Below are 20090 nucleotides of genomic sequence, written 5' to 3'. Positions count from 1 at the left end.
TTAATATTATAAGTAGTAGATTCACCGATACTACACTACACACAAACACAGACATATTCCTCCGGTTGCCGGGCGGCAAGCGGCTGAAAGACATCAAGTGGTTGTCTGTGTGGCGTCAAAGGTTTACTGTGAGTATACGTGATGCTCATGTTAGTATTCAACGATACTTATACAAACACAGACGTACTCCTCCGGTTGCCGGGCGGCAAGCGGCTGAAAGACATCAAGTGGCTGTCTGTGTGGTGTCGAAGGTGTGAGTATACATATATACGTGATGCTCGTGTGGGATGTTGGTAATACTAACTGAATTTTTGACTCATCGGTGGACCTTACGTGTTCGTACTAAGTTTTACAAATTATTAGTTAAAGTGAATTAAAGTTAAATAAAATAAAATATATTATTGACAATAGTAAACAATTTTGCCGACACTATAATACAACACACAACCACTGCCCGCGGTTCAAAATACAATGGAATGAAAGGCTTTTTATAGGCAACTGAGTGACTAAAAATAAATGTAAATCGGAAAATAATTACCTACTAATTTATTTATTTTCTCTTTCGTGTTTGGATGGTTATAGTTATAATAATATTCATTCATGCAACGATGCATTTATACTAAAAGTTTTAGCTAGAAATATTGAATACGTCAAATTTTTGCGTTTCGAATAGTTTTTATGAATGTGGGCATCTAAGTAGAATGATAAAATCTAGTCAATTAAGTGTATTTCTGCAAAATATCATTAGTTTTTGGAATATGTGCAAATAGTTTTTGGATAAAACGATAAAAAACGATTTCGCGTTTTTTTCTTATTTTTTAAAAATAGTCGAATTTTATTCGAATATCTCTTCAGAAAAAATCGAATATTCGAATACCTGAAAGTTTCGAATATTTGCAATCCCTAAATACAAGTGGATCCCAAACTAGACTATGTCTGTGTCTTGGGCTCTTGTGTTTATAAAAACGATTGTCGATATCTTCAAACAAAAAAATGTGTTTAACCAACCTAACCTAACTATTAGGTTTATATAAAATGGGGGTTGATAGTGGTACGCATATACAAAGAGGGGGGAGGAGAGGCAGTTTTACTATTTTGGGCGTACAAAATCGCGTACTAGCGTTTTTTTACAATCATCCTTGTAGTATTTGTCTATGTTTCCTCGATTATAGTAGGAGTAAAGAGGAAATAGGTGTTGTATATATTATGTGGTTTGAATTTTTGGGCATATAGGCATTACGGAACTAGGTTTCTACGATTTATTATTAGCCCTACTACGAAAGAATGTGAAGACATGAGGTACCTGTACATTTTTTTGAAATTTTAACTGTTAAATAGGTACTTAGGTCAAGCTCAAATCAAGGAAATTATAATTAATCAAATTAATCATTAATACAGTAGTTATATACTCTTAGAAATATGCGTCATTAAAGTATTCTTCTACACGGTTTAGTTTTATTTTAATTAAAAATATTTTCAAAAATATTCTCTCAGTCATAAGCCCGCTGTTATTAAAGCATTACGCTGGTTGTCAATCGCGTCAAAATATCGATCGCATGCGTACGCATGCGCGCTCGTTCCCGCCAAAACGCCGCCATATTTGTTTCGAGTTTCATTCACCCGCTCGTTATCTTATCTGTGGCTCATTCAATTGTGACGTGATAACGGGTGTAGGAGACGTAGTAATTAGGTTTGATTGTAATATTGTTTTGAATAATTTGAGGGTCGTATTAGTTAAATTTGATATTATGGATGATTATGAATTATGTTATGGAATATATTTATGGCTAATAGACAACATTTAATAAGTTTTTTTAATATATTTATTTATCTAAAAATAAAATTGTTGGCATAGCTCTAGCTGTCAACAACAGACAAATACAATATTTATTTGCATATTTAGTACCCCACATTTAAATTATATCTTTAAACATTAGTTTGATATAAGAAGCGTAGGTTACACCTACTTACAATACACAGAATGACTAAAGTTGTCTATTATGTTCCCAGACGTTGACAATAATGGAGCCTAACGTTTAACTTACATCAGCCTAAATCGCCCTAGACGTAGTTTTAGCCTTGATCATGTTTCACCAATTTGGTTCACTTTCGGGAAGAGATAAAAAAAAAACCTAAATCTGTGTTTGACCCATGCTTTTCTTCTACAGGTAAACTTCGGTGACGTATTCATCCCGACAGGCCTCGATCCCCCGAGGCCGCGAGTCCTCCCCGAACTGAAGAGGCTCGCGCACGGCCTCCGCTCTGGGAACATCAGCGTTCTAGACGCCAAAACATTCTACATTCCAAACCTACATTATGATGGCGCCGGTCCTGACGCGTATTTCTGGGTCGGCAATGGAAGCGAACCTAATCCGTTTGGCACTAAGGTAATCTCACAACATCAGCGTTCTAGACGCCAAAACGTTCTAGATTCCTAATCTGTATTATGATGGCGCCGGGCCCGACCCATAATTCTGGGTCGGCAATGGACGCGAGCCTAAGACGTTTGGCACTAAGGTAATCCCACATCAGCGTTCTAGACACCAAAACGTTCTACATTCCCAAAATACATTGTGATGGGATAAATAAAATCCACCCTGCAGAGTCAGAATCCTAAAATTCCCAGAAATCAGTTTCCAAAAAGTTTGAAAAGTACTCGGAACCTTCAGGAAAATTTCATCGGAATCTGAGGAAACATTCATTTGGGAACTGGGAAATAAATATGAGATGCAAAAATATTAGAAGTTTCCGATTTTTTTCCGAGTTCCAAGTTTTCGGAGATGCGGAAATTGATTTCAATTTTGGTTACTTTTCGAAGGCACATCAGTGGTACAGTCAGCATCAATAGTAACGGATGAAACAACGCGCCAAAAGTATCTGATATTCCGGATAACTTTTCCAAATATAAATAAATCTCTAAAATTGTCATTAAAAAGTATATCTTTTACCGTCTTAATTGTTCTACATATAGAACCACCACATTTGGTGAAGTTGTTACAGAGTGATACTTTTGAAACCTTGTTTGATCCGCTACTTTTGATGCTGACTGTACTCTAATTACCCAGATACCTACCCTAAAGACCGCATATGTTAAAGATTTGAATGTCTCCTACGTATCCTTTTTATGAACCTTTAATTTATAATTTTACAAATTTAGAATGGCGTTTGTAATGCGATTGACTAATCGCGAGACGTTTGGATTAATCAAGCCTCCTGTTGCCCACTGCTGAGCATAGGCCTCTTTTTGTGTACGCCACTTATCCCGGTCCTGGGCTAGTCTCATCCAGAAGTGTTACCAACCTTACGAGTTAACGAACGTTAGACGCTTCTTTCATCCAAAAGCGGCCACCAGTACCCGTCTGTTAAAATTTTGCCCGCCTGCCATTACTCTGCCTGGAAATATGCCAGTTCCATTAAGCATGATAATGATGTCGTTCACGTCTCATATATTAGTACAGTGTCGGATCTCGACATTTTAGACATTTCTTACTCGGTCTGGAAGTTTAATGCCGAGCATGGCGTAATTGCTTTGGTCAATTTTACCGCTTACAAAATGCGCCACGGGTTACATATTATATTCTGCTTTGACTTACTAACCGGATGACAATTTTTGCTGTCGTTTGACACATCTGAAACACTAAAGCGAAGCGTAGACAATAACGCAATTTACGTTACATTGCCCACTAATAAGATAAACTGCATTCAAAAGTTTGATCAGATGCCGCAATGTAAATGAAAATTGCATGCAAGTTCTTGCTAGTCTAAACCTCGCTTTACGTCCTTTCCAGGTCCCAAGCGAAAGCGGCTCCCTCCACCCCCTCCGCGGCTACCAAGGCGAAGACATCGAGATCCAACTGCCCGGCAAGCTGACAGCGTACGACATCGACTGGCTGGCCGTCTGGTGCGTCGAATACCGGCATAACTTCGGACATGTGTATATCCCGAAGGATTTGGATGTCCCGCCGGCGTTGGGGCAGACGAAGATTACTGTGAGTTTGAAAATGATGTTGTATATATTGGGAATTTTTTTCTTGCATAAATTATGAAGACTATAAAAATATATGAAGATGGAAATGAGTGTGAAATATGATAATATAGATATATATAGCTAGTTAAAGTCAGTCCAAGAAAACTCTGTAGCAACGCCAGCGACTTGCCAGTCGAGAGAGTGTGTGCCTACAGATATGCAAGTTGCGGAAAGCTTGAATAAAGTTGGAAAATTCAAGATTTTTTTTAATGAAGGAATCTTTCATTTCGAAATGCAAAATGCGATCCTCATAGGTACCTACAAAAATTCAATGTGGACATTTTGCAAGTTTGGAAAATCCTACGGCATATCAGCCACCGTTAAAGTCATTTTCCTATGAAATTTAACGTTGATAGTATTAGTGACCCACCCCACTGGTTCTGCAAATTCGTTACAGAATTACCTTAAACGAAGCTTAGTTAAAACTTGTATCAATTATTAAGTTATATATTTAAGTAATCGCATTCTAGGGAAGATATGAATTATTGAAATCATCGACAATGTACAAAGTTCTTACTACTTGGTCAATAATCTGAAACTTATAAAATATTAAAAAGTGAAAAGGCGTAGTGGTCAATCGTTCTACTTTCCCTGCAATTACAACATCGATCGATACAATGGTAAATGGAAAACTTAATCGAGCGGATGAATGAATGAAACCGATATGCATAATTTACTATGTTAAAAAAAAAAACTTGCAACGTTGGTTACTTCTAGTTTGTTTTTTTTTCATGGAAAAGAGATTCAACCGGACAAATCCGGTCCTATTTTTCTTTCCCCTGAGATTAACTTCTAGTTTGTGATTAATTAAATGGTTTTATATACTTGATTTTAACCTTGTCGTAATAATTATACAATCTATAATCATGTACAAGTAGGAACTGTCCTACATTGTCCTATGATTCCGCCCTTTTTCACTGACAGCTTGTCAGTTTGCACGACCATTTTTACTTAACAATGTGTGCTAATTTATTTTCTTTGGCATTTTTCTAACAAGCAGCTTTGGATTTATTTCTGTGTTACTAACATTTTTTTCAGCGCTACCATGGACTAATATTATACTTTGCTTGTCTATGCTTTTCAGGGAAAAAAGAAAAAGAAGACAAACCATCGACATAGTTTTAAGCCGCAACCTTTGGTTGCGAGTATCAAAAAACAACCTTATGTCCAGCCAATACAGTACACTTTTGATTGGTTTGGATGATTCTAAAATCTCAAATAAATTTAATTGTAATACTTCTAACCTATAGCGAATATTAGAAAATTTGGCTACTTAATTTAATAATCTTACGATTTATACATATACATTATAACTGATTAAACTAATTAAAAGTGTATTTGCAAACTTTATGAAATATAGAAAACTCGGCTACATTTCTAAATTAATGTTACCAACTTTACAAGACTGAGATCTACCAAAAGCTACTAATAATACCATGTTACTAAATTATTTATTGTGTGTTTATCTTGTTAATAAATCTGCTTGTTTGTTTGCCTTTTCTCTTTGCTTACCTTGGATCTGGATTTGTCTATTTTAACAGCCTGCTTGGTGGTATAACCCTGTAAGTATATATTTTATTAACAAACACTAACTTTTTCATCTTATTATGAAACCTATTTCAGTTCACTGTTTGGTTATTTTAATTGATAAACTATAGTCAGGAAAACCAATTACTCGTATAAAATATGTAGAAAAAGTATAAAATTCAAAATGACTATGGGAGATATAGCCAGTCAATCAAAGTCAGTAGAAAATTCAAATTTTCTATGAGACGACAATCCTTAGCATTAATTTTTTTTTTAATTTTTGCTGTTTTTTTTCTACTAACGGATCTGGCTTGACAGACTTTGGACCGCCAGCGCCGCCTACTGACCTACTGACAAATTGGTTTGCCATACTATAGTTATTAACTTCAATAAAGTATGTTTAATATTATTAATATCCATTTTATACTATTTTTGTAATAACAATGCGTTACGGCGAAACGGGATGTATAATGGCTAAGTAAATGATATAGGTACCATGAAACTAATTAAAGAACCAAAATAATTTTATAACAATATTTCAGACAAGTTCAACAACGTCACAAACCCCCGCTAGCGCTACTAATAACTGCAAGGAAATTTTAGACAAAAGGCTGCAGGTCAAATGGGAACTACAGGTAACTTTGAATTTCGTATTTTTGAACATATATGGATTAAAGTAGCGGCTATATCTACTTACGACTGAGATTATAATGCCATGTAAATGATAAGGCACCCAATATCGGATGATTACTATTTAAAAATCTTTTTTAAGGTAAAATCTGTCATATTTGATCAGAACATAAAGGAAGATAAATAATGCAGTATTTACAGACTACATATGAAATATTATTAGGATCTACTACTAGGACTAAGTATTCGCAGTAACCGTAGTTTTTTCGTATTCATGCCATTTATTAATAAAATGAAAAAAAAAATCGAATACCGGAATTTTGTTATTTCGATATTGGTCCTCTTCATTTCGGTATTGAAAATCGGACCGAGAATTCCTGTATTCATGCCTAGGATTATTTTTGCCTGACTTTGTCAAGTGTTAAAGAGATAGCGTTATACCCTCAGTCGCTATTTGGTAGGTATACATATCGACCGTACAGTCGCCATCACATATATTGGAGCGGCCAAGGTACTCACAAATATCTGAACACGCCTCTATTATCAAGACGCTAGAGTGCATGTTCAGATATTTTGGAGCATCTCGGCCTCTCCGATTTATTTGATGGCGACCGGAAATGTGCATGGAAAATTAACAACCTTGCAATATTTGCGCATGTAAGTTTAAGAGTTTTAAATGGTTTTAATATTGTTTCGAGGATTTTTGTTTGAAAAAATATCCACCATGAAAATAATTAGATAATATCTTTCCACATTCAAGCGATTGGTCTGCTGTGAAACAATAAGGTAAAATATATTTGTAAATGCATAATTACTGCAATTGAATTTTTGATGACTTTCATTTTGATATGAGAACTAAATTGAATAAATATGAAATATACGGTAAATTAACTTCCACTTTTTTATTCTATTTAAAATTTGATTTTCTTAAAACTAAATTCAGTTCTCATTTCGAAACATGTAGCCTACATAATTATGCTATATATCTTTGAATTGCAACGTTTGACAGGTACGTGTATAATTTAAAAAAAATAACGCTTAATGACCGTATACCTGAGTGCCAACCGCGGACAACTTTCGTTTGTTCGTCTATTTCCCTTTCTATAGTATAAGTAAGTAATCATATCTGACTATCTGCCTCTCTGTCACTCTTGCTCATTCGAACGATGGAAAGGCAGATAACCAGATAATGAAATTTCGATTCTTGATATTCCCGGTAGGCCCTCTGCTATTACTTTTGACGCTACATACTGCATCTATGATGTCAACTAACATTAAGTCTAATTTTGACAAATAAATTTCTTCCCTGCTATGAACAAATTATGAAAACCTATTTGTAGAAGAGCTAGAATGCTACTTTACAAGCAATAACGGAAACACAGCATACATTTATACTTTTATGTGTGACAAATAGACCGCCAGCCGACAGCCCCATAAACTACCTACACATTAGCGTAGTCAATCTCTATCACAGTCTAATGCTTATTTTTTTTCTAGGGCAACCAAATACAAATAACGCTCTCGGCGCGCTTAAGGCGGGAGCAATACATGGCCTTCGGGATATCAGGAGCGGAAGGCAGACCTGCCATGCTGAACGCTGATGTGGTGGTTGCTTACTGGGATAACAAGTTAGTATTATTCATAAAATAATTTGATTGGTCCTTTTAGCCGGATCCAAGTAACGTTAAAATTTAAAATTTATGTTAAATTATTTTTCATGTTAAATTTAAGGCGCTAACGCCAAATTTCAATACATTCACTGACAGCTAACTGACATACAGTATGTAGGTGCTTTTCAGCTACAAACGTAGCGCGTAGCTCGCGCTGGTTGTGAATGCTTTAATGTGGTCCCATACTTGCTGTATCATCATCATCATGACTCATGTATGTGTATATATTGTTTGTTGTGTATACTTGTTGCATCGTGTGACTTGTCACTCCTGTCAGACCCATTATTCATTGTCCCTGAACAATGTGATAGTATTGATTTGACGACCGGTTTGGCCTAGTGGATAGTGACCCTGCCTACGAAGCTGATGGTCCCGGGTTCAAATCCTGGTAAGGGCATGTATTTGTGTGATGAGCATGGATATTTGTTCCTGAGTCATGGGTGTTTTCTATGTATTTAAGTATTTATAAATATTTATATATTATATATATCGTTGTCTAAGTACCCTCAACACAAGCCTTATTGAGCTTACTGTGGGACTTAGTCAATTTGTGTAATAATGTCCTATAATATTTATTTATTATTGATAGTGTTTTATTATGTTGTCCCTGTCACACAATGTTATGTAACATTTTATACTTATCAGCCAGTGTGGCACTGTGGGACCACCATTAGTAATAAAACTAATAAAATAACTAGTTACTTCTGCTTGTTTATACCAGATATTAAATAAATTAAATTAAATAAGCCTTTAATCCACATATGATCACTTGTAAATACAAATATTAAGTTGTCTTATTATAAAATGTCTCTTAGTGTGGTGTGCCTGTCGGCATAGGCCTCTTCCAACTCTTTCCAGTGCTGTCTGTCTAAAGCAACTCTGGTCCAGCGGGGTCCTAGAGTAAACTGGATGTCATCTTCCCATCTGGTTATTTGTTGACCTTTTTTGCGCTTGCAACCGAATGGGTACCAGTGGGTCACTTGCTTGCTCCATTTTTCTTTGTTGTCTCGCAGCATGTGGCCTGTCCTGGACAGATATTAAATAGTACCTAATAAAAAAGGCTCTATGCTTGCTTAATCATATCGGGTATATGAATATAATATATCATTTAAGTACGGGTCTAAACCCGTGGTACACGCCGTGGACCTGCCATGAAATTTGACATTCGCGACAAAACTTAAGTAATTTTGTATATTTTCAGAGCAAATCAACCTAAAGTAGCAGACTACACCATTAGCCACTTGGCTCAATGTGACGGAGAGAGAGGAGTGTGCCCCGACGCGAGACTTGGCGGCAGTAACGATGTTGTCGTAGGTCAGTATAATTTCCAGTTTTGTTACGTAAAACTAAAATACATGACGTGCTATACTAGTCTCAGATTTTTAGATCCTTTCCAATACTCTTCACAATATTATGTAACCCTATTCTTACCGCATCGGCTCACCCAGTCGGAGCACTTTCTTTTTTAACCTTTTTAAGTTTATTTACATTTTTGTAATAGCATAATGCTTAGGTGCTTTCTTATTCCAATTGTACTTACTAAGCTCCTTGCAAAAGAAAAATTTAATAGCAAATAAGCATACAACGAGCATGGTAAGCGGTGACCGTCGATTATGGACACTTGCAATAGGAGTATAATTTGCTCTTCAGGTATGTACATAATTTTTTTTAAGCTCCATACTGTTATATAAACACTCGCAAACCCTATAATACGTGTACGAGTAGTCTTCAGTAGTACTATACAATATTTCGTTCATCCAATTTAGGCGTTGTTGGTATTTTATAGTGGAGTTCAATAGAAGTGGCATAATATAAACAAATATAACAGATTTTGTTAGCATTTGACGTATAACCAATTAAGTTTTACGATGTCTGTTTTCATTTTAATATTAATAATTAACATATATTATATTTTAATTAGTAATTGATATAAATAAAAGATTTAAGTATATGAACTGGTGGAATAATAAAGAAATGAAAGTAAATTGGTTCGTTTATAGTATTTACCATTTCAATTGAACTCAGTAGAGAATAAGGCTTATTCTACAACTTGACATTCTGCACCGTTTCAAACAATTCCTTCATCCTTTATAGTATCAGGACAACAGAAGAACGGCGTAACCACCATCACCTACCGTCGCCCTCTAGCGGCCAAAGAACCAAACAAAGACAAAGAAGTGCTTACGTCACGCTCGCAGTCCGTAATCGCGGCATTTGGCCCGCTCAATTCGCGCTATGAAGCCAATGCTCATTCCTTCATGGATACTACTAGGACTGATGTGCAGCTCGACTTTGGAGCTCAGGTATTATTTGTATGTTTCGGTGTACTGCCTTTTTGGCGAAAATTGTATTGCCGAATTTCACTTGCCAACCAACTTTTACCAAATAATTATTTCGCAACCATGAAAGTTGCGTACTAGGTTGGGTTAAGTTAGGTTGGATTATGTAAAGTTGCGGAATGTTGGTTGGCAAGTGAAATTCGGCAATACCATTTTCGGCGAAAAGGCAGAGAACCACATACCTATTTCATTATTTGATACACTGGCAACTGAAGTTACTGAAGATAAAGTGCTTACAATACATCGCAGTCGCTGTCCGTAATCGCGGCGTTTGGACCACTCAACTCGCGATACGAGGCCAATGTGCATTCCTTTATGCATACTTCTAGGAACATCAGTCCTACCTACTTGACTTTGGAGCTCATCTAGTAGTAGGTATTTCATGATGTTGTTATGGTTTGGTTACTTTGGATGCAGTAGCAGCAGAAAACTGAACTTTTTATGAATAGCCAAGAACCAGTAACAGTGCTGAGCTTGAATAAATTATCTGGATTAATAGCAGAGCATATCCAAAATCTCTTCAAGGCTAGAGTAAATAGGTATCTCATAGGTAAGCGTGCTCCACCGTAGACCGCATCATCACTTACCATCAGGTGTGATCGTGGTCAAACGCCTGCCTATCCTCCATAAAAAAAAAAAAAAAAAAAAAAAAAAAAAAAAAAAACTAACCCAATTCCTCTAGTTTATTGGAGTAAAATCTTACTCGTAACAAGTTGAATCAATAAAGTTACATTAAACAAAAAAAATGGCATTATTTTGCTCCTTGTAATGTTTTTTGCAACGGTTTCAGCGATAATAATCAGCATTGACTTTTTCCCAAAAAGCCTTTTAATCCAGAGGTAAAATTAAGTCTTAATGTGGGATCAATCTAGTTTCCTTACGATGCTTTCTTCCACCAAGAACAATTTCAAAGAAATCTATACATTTTCCAGAACGATAACACATGCATTGGCCTAGCAGAGTTAGATGACGACGGCCCAGTGCCTTGGCCACCACGCGTCATCGCCGGCGTCACCAACTTCACCGCCCGCATCGGGCCTGCCGGTGGCAAGCGAGGCTACACTCCTATCACTGGTATGGATACAGCTAAGTACAAAGCGGTACAGTTTCGGTGCATCTCACTCTCACTTATTCACTTATTCGTGTCGAATACCGAAAAATATCATATCATAATTTTCCAAAATAAAAGTTTTTATAATCTAAATGCTTTGTAAACCTGATTGCAATAAAATCAGGTCTAGAAATGGTGAAGTGAAGTAGGGATAAGTTCGCCTTTGTTGTATTTAATTCACTTTGTAACTGTGTTTCTCGTGTTTGTTTTTCTATGTACAATAAAGAATATATATACATACATTTAATTATATATATATATCAGTATCTAGATCTACAGAACCTTAGCTGAAAAATGGTATTGTAGAGTAGGTGGTATTGTAAAGAATATTATATTAAAATTCTGGAATATTGGGTTCTCTAAGGAGCTAGTGACTGTGGAAATAATATTTAAATTGATTTATTCGTATTTTTTTTTCCTTACATGCAGACAATGACATAAGTAAAGGATTTTTACCGTATGGTAACTATATTAACCCTTTTATCCTCCTATAATACGTTCTATTTTTATTTAATCAATCCTATTTGTTTTAATTCAATTAACATTACCATGTATAACTAATCATTTGCCTTTTTTCCTTTAAATGAAAATATAAAGCAGACAATCATTATTTATGAATAATTTTCTTTATGCTATGCACTAATTAAAAAAATAGACAAATATTAAAAAAAGAGTAATAAATAAAAGGAGCTCGTAAGAGCGAAAACATAGCACCCTGATAAAATTATGAGTATATTTAGAGATTAATATCTAATGCTATTTATGTACTTTAAAAATACCCAATATTTATTCGTCTCTCTCTACCAGGGCATCCGTCTTGGGGTATCGCCTGGTACATCAACGACCAGCTGATCCCGGAGCTGTACGTGGAGCGAGGCAAAACGTACACCTTCATTGTTGAGGGCGGCGAAGACCAGACCAACCCGGCTAAGTATGTGTCATATATCTATTTTCCGTTATTGGTTACTTTTCAAAAGTCCTTTTTTATACTTGAATAATAATAAGTACCTATTATATTTTTTTAAGGATTGTAACTTTAATTTTACAATTTATTTATTATTATGTACATTAGTACGTACAAATTAAATTTATGTTAAAATAATTATTACTACTTAATAAATAAAATAAAACCAACCTAACTCAAAAAATATATAAGTACAACAAATTTTTAATTTTGAACTTATCATGTTTTCCATATTACCAGTGTCAGTTTTGACATTTGCTATTGACAAAGGAAATAATGATACCACATCCACTTTATAAAATCTACCATGATTTAATTTCATTTACATTTCATTACCAATCATGGTAGGTTAAGGCATGGTAAGTCTATGCAGCGTATAAGGAAATTTATGTTTATGAAAATTAAAATTAAAACTTTCATATATTATAATTTGGAACCCCAGTTATAATATTTATATTAACAGAATAGAACGTATACAGAAAAAGTTTGTAAAATACCTCTGCTTTAAAATGAAAACTCCTTATAATTCATCCAATTATGACAATATTTGTAAAAAACATCACCTTATCCCACTACATAAACGTCGACAGATTGCAGATATTACTTATATTTTAAATGGTAACATTGATTGTCTTGAATAGGGTTGTTTCCAATTTTTTGAAACGCTCGTATTAGGTTCTATATTAACTAAAAGTTGCCCTAAAATTCAACTTTTATACTAAAAACGGCTTGAAATATGTTAAATTAACAAAATATATTTTGACAGATGCTTTCGCGCCCAAAACGCTCTTTGAAAATTGTGTGACGTCACAGTTTACGGTTTGACACATAACTCATACACACGTAGAAGATACACACTACATACGCACGTAGAAGATACGAACTGTCAACTGACATTTGTCATTTGTTGTTTATCGCCTAACTGTCAACAATGTCAATCCGAGAGTTGTGACGTCATCAGAATATTCAATGACGTTTCGAGTTTGGTCACGTGACGTGTGCCAAAAGATATTTTAAATTCAATATTTACAAAAATATGGTCATTACAGGTCCCCTAAAAGTTGTTTAACATGTTCTTATAATCCAAAAGGATTTATTGGGATACAATTCTGCCTTAAGATTTGTAGATGGAAACATCCCTATTGCTCGCTATGCTCTCTTTCAATACTCCATCTAGGTCTAAAAGATACTTCCTTCCCCTCTCAATTCCTTTTTCATCGCGTAATTACAGAAAGAATAGCTTTCTACTACGAGCTGGTAAAAGTCTAAATGAACTAACGAAGGAGCGGGATATAGACGTTTTTAATTTTAGCAATATCACAACTATAAGACGGATTCTAACAAACAAATTATTTGAGTGAGCGAGTCGTATGCGATAGCATATTATTGTATCGATTAACGTATTAATTTACTAATAAGTTTTGGTTTCTTTGTTTAGTATATAATATAATAAGTATTCATATTTAAAAATATTAGTGGTAACACGTTGTAAAAAATACCTAGAGCTAACCACCAATTATTTGTTAACCTGTTGCTGCTTGATGGGAACCTGTAATTGGCTCTTTGTTATTTATATATATAACTATTGTGCAATTGATATCTGAAATTATATGTATATTATATATATTAAACTATGAAAATACTCATGTCACATAAAAAAACCTGCGGTCATCATTTGTAATTTTATAAAACATTAAGGCTTAAAAATTTTGTCATAATTTCTTTTTTTTTTTCTAGATTTCACCCGTTCTACATCAGTGACTCATCCGAAGGTGGTTACGGCCAGAAAAAGCCAGAAGACCAGAACAAGCAGCGAGTGTTTGCGGGAGTAGCGCGCGACAATGAAGGCTACGCGTACCCTACTGCTAGTGAGTTTAGACAAAGAGTTATTGATTTTAAAGTCTAAAAAAATCATGCTCCTAGTTTGGCAGCTGTAATAGATGCCGCTGTACTGCACCATTTGTATTCCGTTAATAATTAAACACTAGAAATTGACTATGCTTTAGAATGTGGCCAGCCAAATTCAACACTAGGGTGTAGGAATATTGATTAAATATCTTTGTTTATTTTAGCAAACTTAAATTAAGTTATACCTGCTTTTGATGAGCTAAGAAATTTCGACGTGACTGTATTTTTTTTAAATTTATTTATTTAATCTTTATTGCACAAATGAAAACCTTCTAGTACAAAAGGCGGACTTAATGCCATGAGGCATTCTCTACCAGTCAACCTTTAGGCAAAGCAGAGAGATTGTGGGCGGTGCTACTTTAACGACAACAACCAAATATAATACAATAACATGCCATACATACATAATACATAAATATACATACTTATATTTCTTATAAATATCGACAAAACATATAGAGCTTACACATACATTATTAATTTTTCATTCTGCTAGCAAAGAAAGCACGTAAGGATTGTTTAAATGCAAACTTATTTTGAGCATTTTTGATGCCGTAGGAAAGCCCGTTCCAAAGATGGGCCGCCTGCACGGAAAACGAATTCGACATGCACCCAGTGCGGTGAAGAGGGAGAAGTTGACGGTGCCGTAGTATTGAAATAGAGACTTAGGTATTCAGGAGAATGTGAATCATTTAACACAGAAAAAGAGTACACAACATACGAACATTGCGTCGTTGACGGATGGGGAGCCAGCCAAGCTATTTACGAAGGCAAAAAAATTAAGCGAATGCAGTTATTGAGTAGCCGATCCAATTTGTCGAGAAGTTCTTCATTTAAGTCCGGATAATACACAACACCATAATTAATAATGGGCAGGATAAGGGAAGTAATTAATAAAACTTTAGTTTTAATAGGCAAGAAGTGCTTAAATGTATTAAGAGCATGAAGGGAACCCATGAACTTTCGATTGATCTCAGTAACCTGTGCTCTCCAACGCAGAGTACTATCTAAAAGAATACCTAGATCTTTAACACTTTGACTGAACCTTATTGGAGTGCCGTCATAACTTACTGGTGTTATCGCGTCCAAGTCTATTCTTTCAAGCTGTCTAGAACTACCGATAACAATGGCCTGGCACTTGGAAGGATTTAGAAAAAGGCCGAACTTTTTTGACCACTGCTGGATATGAGAAAGGTCGACGTTAAGTTTGTCAATGCAAATCTGAAGATCAGTCACGGGGCACTGGTCGTCGGGGCACGAGTTGCAGGTCATCAGCATACGGATGGTAGGTACAACAAAGGTTAGGTGTAATAAAGTTAATAAAGGCGGAACATAGAAGTGGGGATAAAATTCCTCCTTGAGGCACGCCAGTAACCAGGCCACACCAGTCAGACAAGGACCAGTCAACTCGGACTGCCTGCTGGCGGCCCCTCAGGTAGGCTGCGAACCAGTTAAGGGCTGTTTCCGAAACGTTCATGTGTTTGAGCAGAGCGAGGAGAATGTCATAGTTAACGGTGTTGAACGCGTTAGAGAAATCAATTAGAACAAGAACCGTGACCAATTGACTCTCCATGCCTAATGTCTTCCGTCATCTTAAGAAGCGCAGTACTGGTGCTATGACTCGGTCGGAAACCTGACTGCACGGGGCTTAAAAGGTTATGCGAATGTTACGAAAGGAAGTTACAATCAAGCACTGATACAATCATGTAACGGCCCACATCATCACAACCCACGGCTTTTGACTTGATGGCTTTAATAATGTCCTTTATATTAACTACAGAAATAGGACAAAATGAGAATGTATCTGTGACAGGAGAGGGCATAGATAAGATAGTAGAAAGAGTACTGCTCTTAATAGCAGTGTCAACACGAGAAGCGGAAGAAAAATGTATGTTAAGATCATTAAGAGTGAAGGAACTGCCATCGAAACCATTGGAAGGTTTACCTAAGCCAAGAGACTTATTTCCAGACATCAACCATAGAAGAAGAGGAAGCATTACTGTGAATAAACCGTCGCTTTGCTGCACGTACCATCTGGTTGCAACGGTTACGAGCTGCCTTAAAGAGTACCCAGTTGCCGTCAATCATGTTAATCATGTTTTTTTATTTCAGTCGGCCGCTACTGCGAATGGATACACAAGACAACGGACCAATCGGCCGTCTCTGATAGTTTCGAGGCCTATATGAAGACTCTACAGCTTGAGTGTAATGAAGGCGAGCCAGGAATACTCAACTGGACAGTAGCCGAAGAGACGCCTGACCTGGTGTATTATCAGGTCAGTAAGGGTATTCAGAGAATTTTTTCCTTAGGCCAGAGATAAAAGCGACACTAGTTATCGCATTTTTTTATATAAACTGACTAGCGCTAGGTAGTGCAATTTTGTTAGCCTCGATAAAAAATAACGGCAGGGCTTTTTATTTACCTGACCATCGTTAATTTACTTATGTTTAATACTAACTTTATTGACAATCAGATATCAGAACGGAACAGTTTATTTCAATGCATTATTTTTAAGTTTCAACTTTGTTGTTAAGTTCCTAAATCAATAACGTTTTAACAAATTTTTTGTTATCATCTTATGTAGTCAAAAACCCACAGATTATACTGGTTCCAATTGGAATCAAAATTGACATAAGTATTACATCCATAATTTTATTGAGAATTAAATTCAGTTTCAATTTAATATCTGAATGATTTATATATCTTAAGGTTTGGCATATCTAATGATATGCTTTGTTTTTAAGCGATTGAGACAGCCTCTGCGTTAAGCTTTGTTTGATTATTCTCACCGACAAGAAAGTTTTAAAATCCTAATTCCAAAACTACTATTTTGTTCCAGTGCTACACACACAATAACCTGGGTTGGAAGATTCACGTACTAGATCCAGGGCAACCAATACCACTTCCAGGAGATCAAAGAGCTAACTCTGCAGCTTTATACCTACCAACGGTTACAGCATTGATTGTCATTTTAACATCCTTTTACAATATTGCATCAAGATAAGATTGCATTGCACAAATAGCGAGCTCTGTAAAAAAAGTGTATGAAATGGCAGCTATTAACATGATTATCTCAAACTGTAAACTTTGGGATTTACAAATTAAAACGAAATGAACGAGATTTGCTGTTTCATATACGTCGTGGAGATTGTGATATATTGTTGGGATATTATTATAATATAAGAAGTAACAGAGCTCGCACGAATTTATGTACAGGTGTTTTTAAATTGGGTAAATAATGTCAATCAGCGTTAAATCAATTTCATATCAAGTACATTGCATTTTGTGCATTTATCTTTACGATTTAGCTTCAAAACATAGATGAAAATCAATAGTTTACTATTGTCATAAATGAATATCATAGAAGTAATGATTATACATTTGTGTAAGTATTTACATTTTACGGAATTGAAAAAGCTTACGGCTTGACAATAATTAAATTTTAATGATTTAAGTAAAAAAGCGTCACACTAGAAACTTTGACAATAAAAATTGGCTAAATGTAATAAAAATAAGTAGTTAAGATTATTTTAGGTGCATGCCTCGTGCTTGACAATATTAATAGATTTTTAAACGTTTTGTATAACAACTATACTTTTATTATTGTTAAGTCTACTATTATTAGTATGAAATATACTTACGTGACAATAAATGGAATCTAAACCAATTACTACATATAATACCTATATATGTAAGAGTGCAGCGTTCGTGTTTTATGCAATATATATTATATATAGATATCAAGAGAAGTTGATAATTCAAGAAATCAAACTTAAACTGAGACGACGATAGAAATTTACAAGATCGCAGTTAGAATAAACTAACTTAATTTTGACAGTCACTAACTAAATTATTAAATAAATATCATTAAATGTGTAAAACTACGAAATCGAAGGGTTACAATTTTCCGCTGCAGGCGAAATCAATTTATAATAAATAGTTTTCCTGTAAAATAAAAATGATTTTACAAAACATTAAATTAAGGATAGAGATATATAATACATATAACCCCTTTTAAAATATTGGAGCGAAGTCTTGAATGTCTAAAATAATAATGAAGTTCGTCTTCTAAATTAATTCCGAATATCAATTTTTATATACAGAATGGTGTTACTGGTGTTAAACCATTAGGTTTTCATCCTGGAACTGTAATTAGTAAATCAATTGTTGTCGTACAGATTTTATAATAACGAGATCGATGATTGGAAGATGTATTTGCTGTGAAAAGAACAAAATAAGAGACAATAAAATTAATTGTTAAATTTAGTATTTATGTAAATCATTTCTAAAATATTTTACGAATGCCTATCATACTTTAAATTTCAAAATAGTATAAATAAATTGTTGCTTAGTAAAACTTATTTTATCTGGATGGCCTCTGACCACGTTAAGAAGTTTTTCTACAAATAGTGCATCATTATTAGGTCGTCCAAAATAGTCATAAGAATTAAGGCAACCTAGCTTAGCTAAAGGACATTTTCAAGTTAACAAGATGTGGATTGTTTTGACCTAAGAGGTACCTTTTCATTATTATAGCATTTGTAGTAAAGACTTCATATATAATAAACTTTATGTACTGAATGTTACTCTGACAATAAATTTGAAATCGTCTGAACAGTAATGTCTCTATTATAAAATTGAAATTTATGTTGTGTTTTTACGAATGCTATTTTAGAGAATTGTTTTCATATATAAACTTTTACTTACTAGATATGTCTAACAATATCTTAAGGGAGTATATAGACAATAAATCCTAGAAAGTAATCTTAAATCATTTTACACTTCGTAGTCGTAGATGTTGGAGCACAAATTTCTGTTAAATATAAGATTTTTATAGTAAGTAGTTAATTAAATTTGTAACTAAAAAATAACATATATAAAAGTTTTCAATTAATGTCAAAGGCATGTGCTTTATACTGTAACGTGTTTGTGCCTCTGACGCAGAAGTAAGGTATATTTAAAGTTACTAACAGCAAAACGGTGCTTAGTTTTGATTTGATTTATCTCAAAGTTATTCTAATTTGTCTAGATAGATGCTTGAGCTTAGTAAAGGACAGCAACTAACATCATCCATATAAAACCGTGGAAATTAGAAATTAAACCGTAGTTTATTAATTTACTTAGAATTTTTTTTCGAGTTATAATTCATATACATGTACATGGTTTTACTGCATACCAGAGGTTCGTGATTTTTTACTATTCCATTTGGAAACGATACTCATAACAAAAATGAAAATGATCTTTTATAATGAACCAATAAATAAATCAACCTTGTCAATAATGAAAGGAAAATCTGTTTTTACAATGAACCTACAAAATAAGTGATACTAAACAGTATAAGACTTTTTATTCTGTGAATTAGATATTTATACTTTTAAAACGCTAGAATGCTTTTTTAAGACATTAAATAAATGGCCATGATTTTTCTTTAACCCCTTCCAAGAATAATGCACAATTATTTTGAAACGGACTTGCCACAATAATGTTAAAAAAATTGAACAAAAATAATTTCATTATTCCATCACAGAAACCTGCAATACTTACTAGCAATAGGTATTCATATTTCAAAAATAACTGTCTCGGTAGTTCAGTTTTACTGATAGTTTAAAGAAGGTAAACAATATATAATACTTATATAGGTTTGTTTTACGCTTTTTTATAAATTTTTATTTTTACATGTAAAACAAAGACAGCAAATCTTTAAGTTATAATAAAATAGTATGGTCACAGCGAAAATTTCAAATAACCCCTATAAGTCTCTAGTTTACATGAAAAAAATGCAGCTATTTGCTGATTTTGATAACTGTACATATTTACCCTAAGTATAGTGAACAATACTGTTTGGCTACTCATTGCTGTTTCTTGTGTAATTTATGATAACTTTGACAATAAACACCTTTTCCTAAACTATAA

At 34.4% G+C, this 20090-nt stretch overlaps 1 protein-coding gene across 5 annotated transcripts in view; it reads left to right on the top strand.

Moving 5' to 3' along the window:
- The window catches only part of LOC133529707 (protein Skeletor, isoforms B/C), a 67609-nt gene extending 47519 nt beyond the window's left edge, over positions 1-20090 (top strand). For 2 of the 5 annotated variants that reach the window (XM_061867496.1, XM_061867497.1), the window contains exons 6-18: positions 2169-2387; positions 3789-3989; positions 5569-5589; positions 6097-6189; positions 7682-7812; positions 9056-9168; positions 9949-10157; positions 11126-11267; positions 11734-11766; positions 12112-12235; positions 14006-14136; positions 16289-16452; positions 17017-20090. In XM_061867496.1, the coding sequence (XP_061723480.1) occupies positions 2169-2387; positions 3789-3989; positions 5569-5589; positions 6097-6189; positions 7682-7812; positions 9056-9168; positions 9949-10157; positions 11126-11267; positions 11734-11766; positions 12112-12235; positions 14006-14136; positions 16289-16452; positions 17017-17181 (1746 nt within the window). In that variant the 3' untranslated portion in view covers positions 17182-20090. The remainder of the gene's footprint in view (positions 1-2168; positions 2388-3788; positions 3990-5568; positions 5590-6096; positions 6190-7681; positions 7813-9055; positions 9169-9948; positions 10158-11125; positions 11268-11733; positions 11767-12111; positions 12236-14005; positions 14137-16288; positions 16453-17016) is intronic. The other 3 variants (XM_061867498.1, XM_061867500.1, XM_061867501.1) reach the window with 3 other exon arrangements.

The sequence above is a fragment of the Cydia pomonella genome, chromosome 21, assembly GCF_033807575.1.
Source record: "Cydia pomonella isolate Wapato2018A chromosome 21, ilCydPomo1, whole genome shotgun sequence".
Taxonomy (NCBI): Eukaryota; Metazoa; Arthropoda; class Insecta; order Lepidoptera; family Tortricidae; genus Cydia; species Cydia pomonella.
This window is presented reverse-complemented; position numbering and strand designations above follow the sequence as displayed.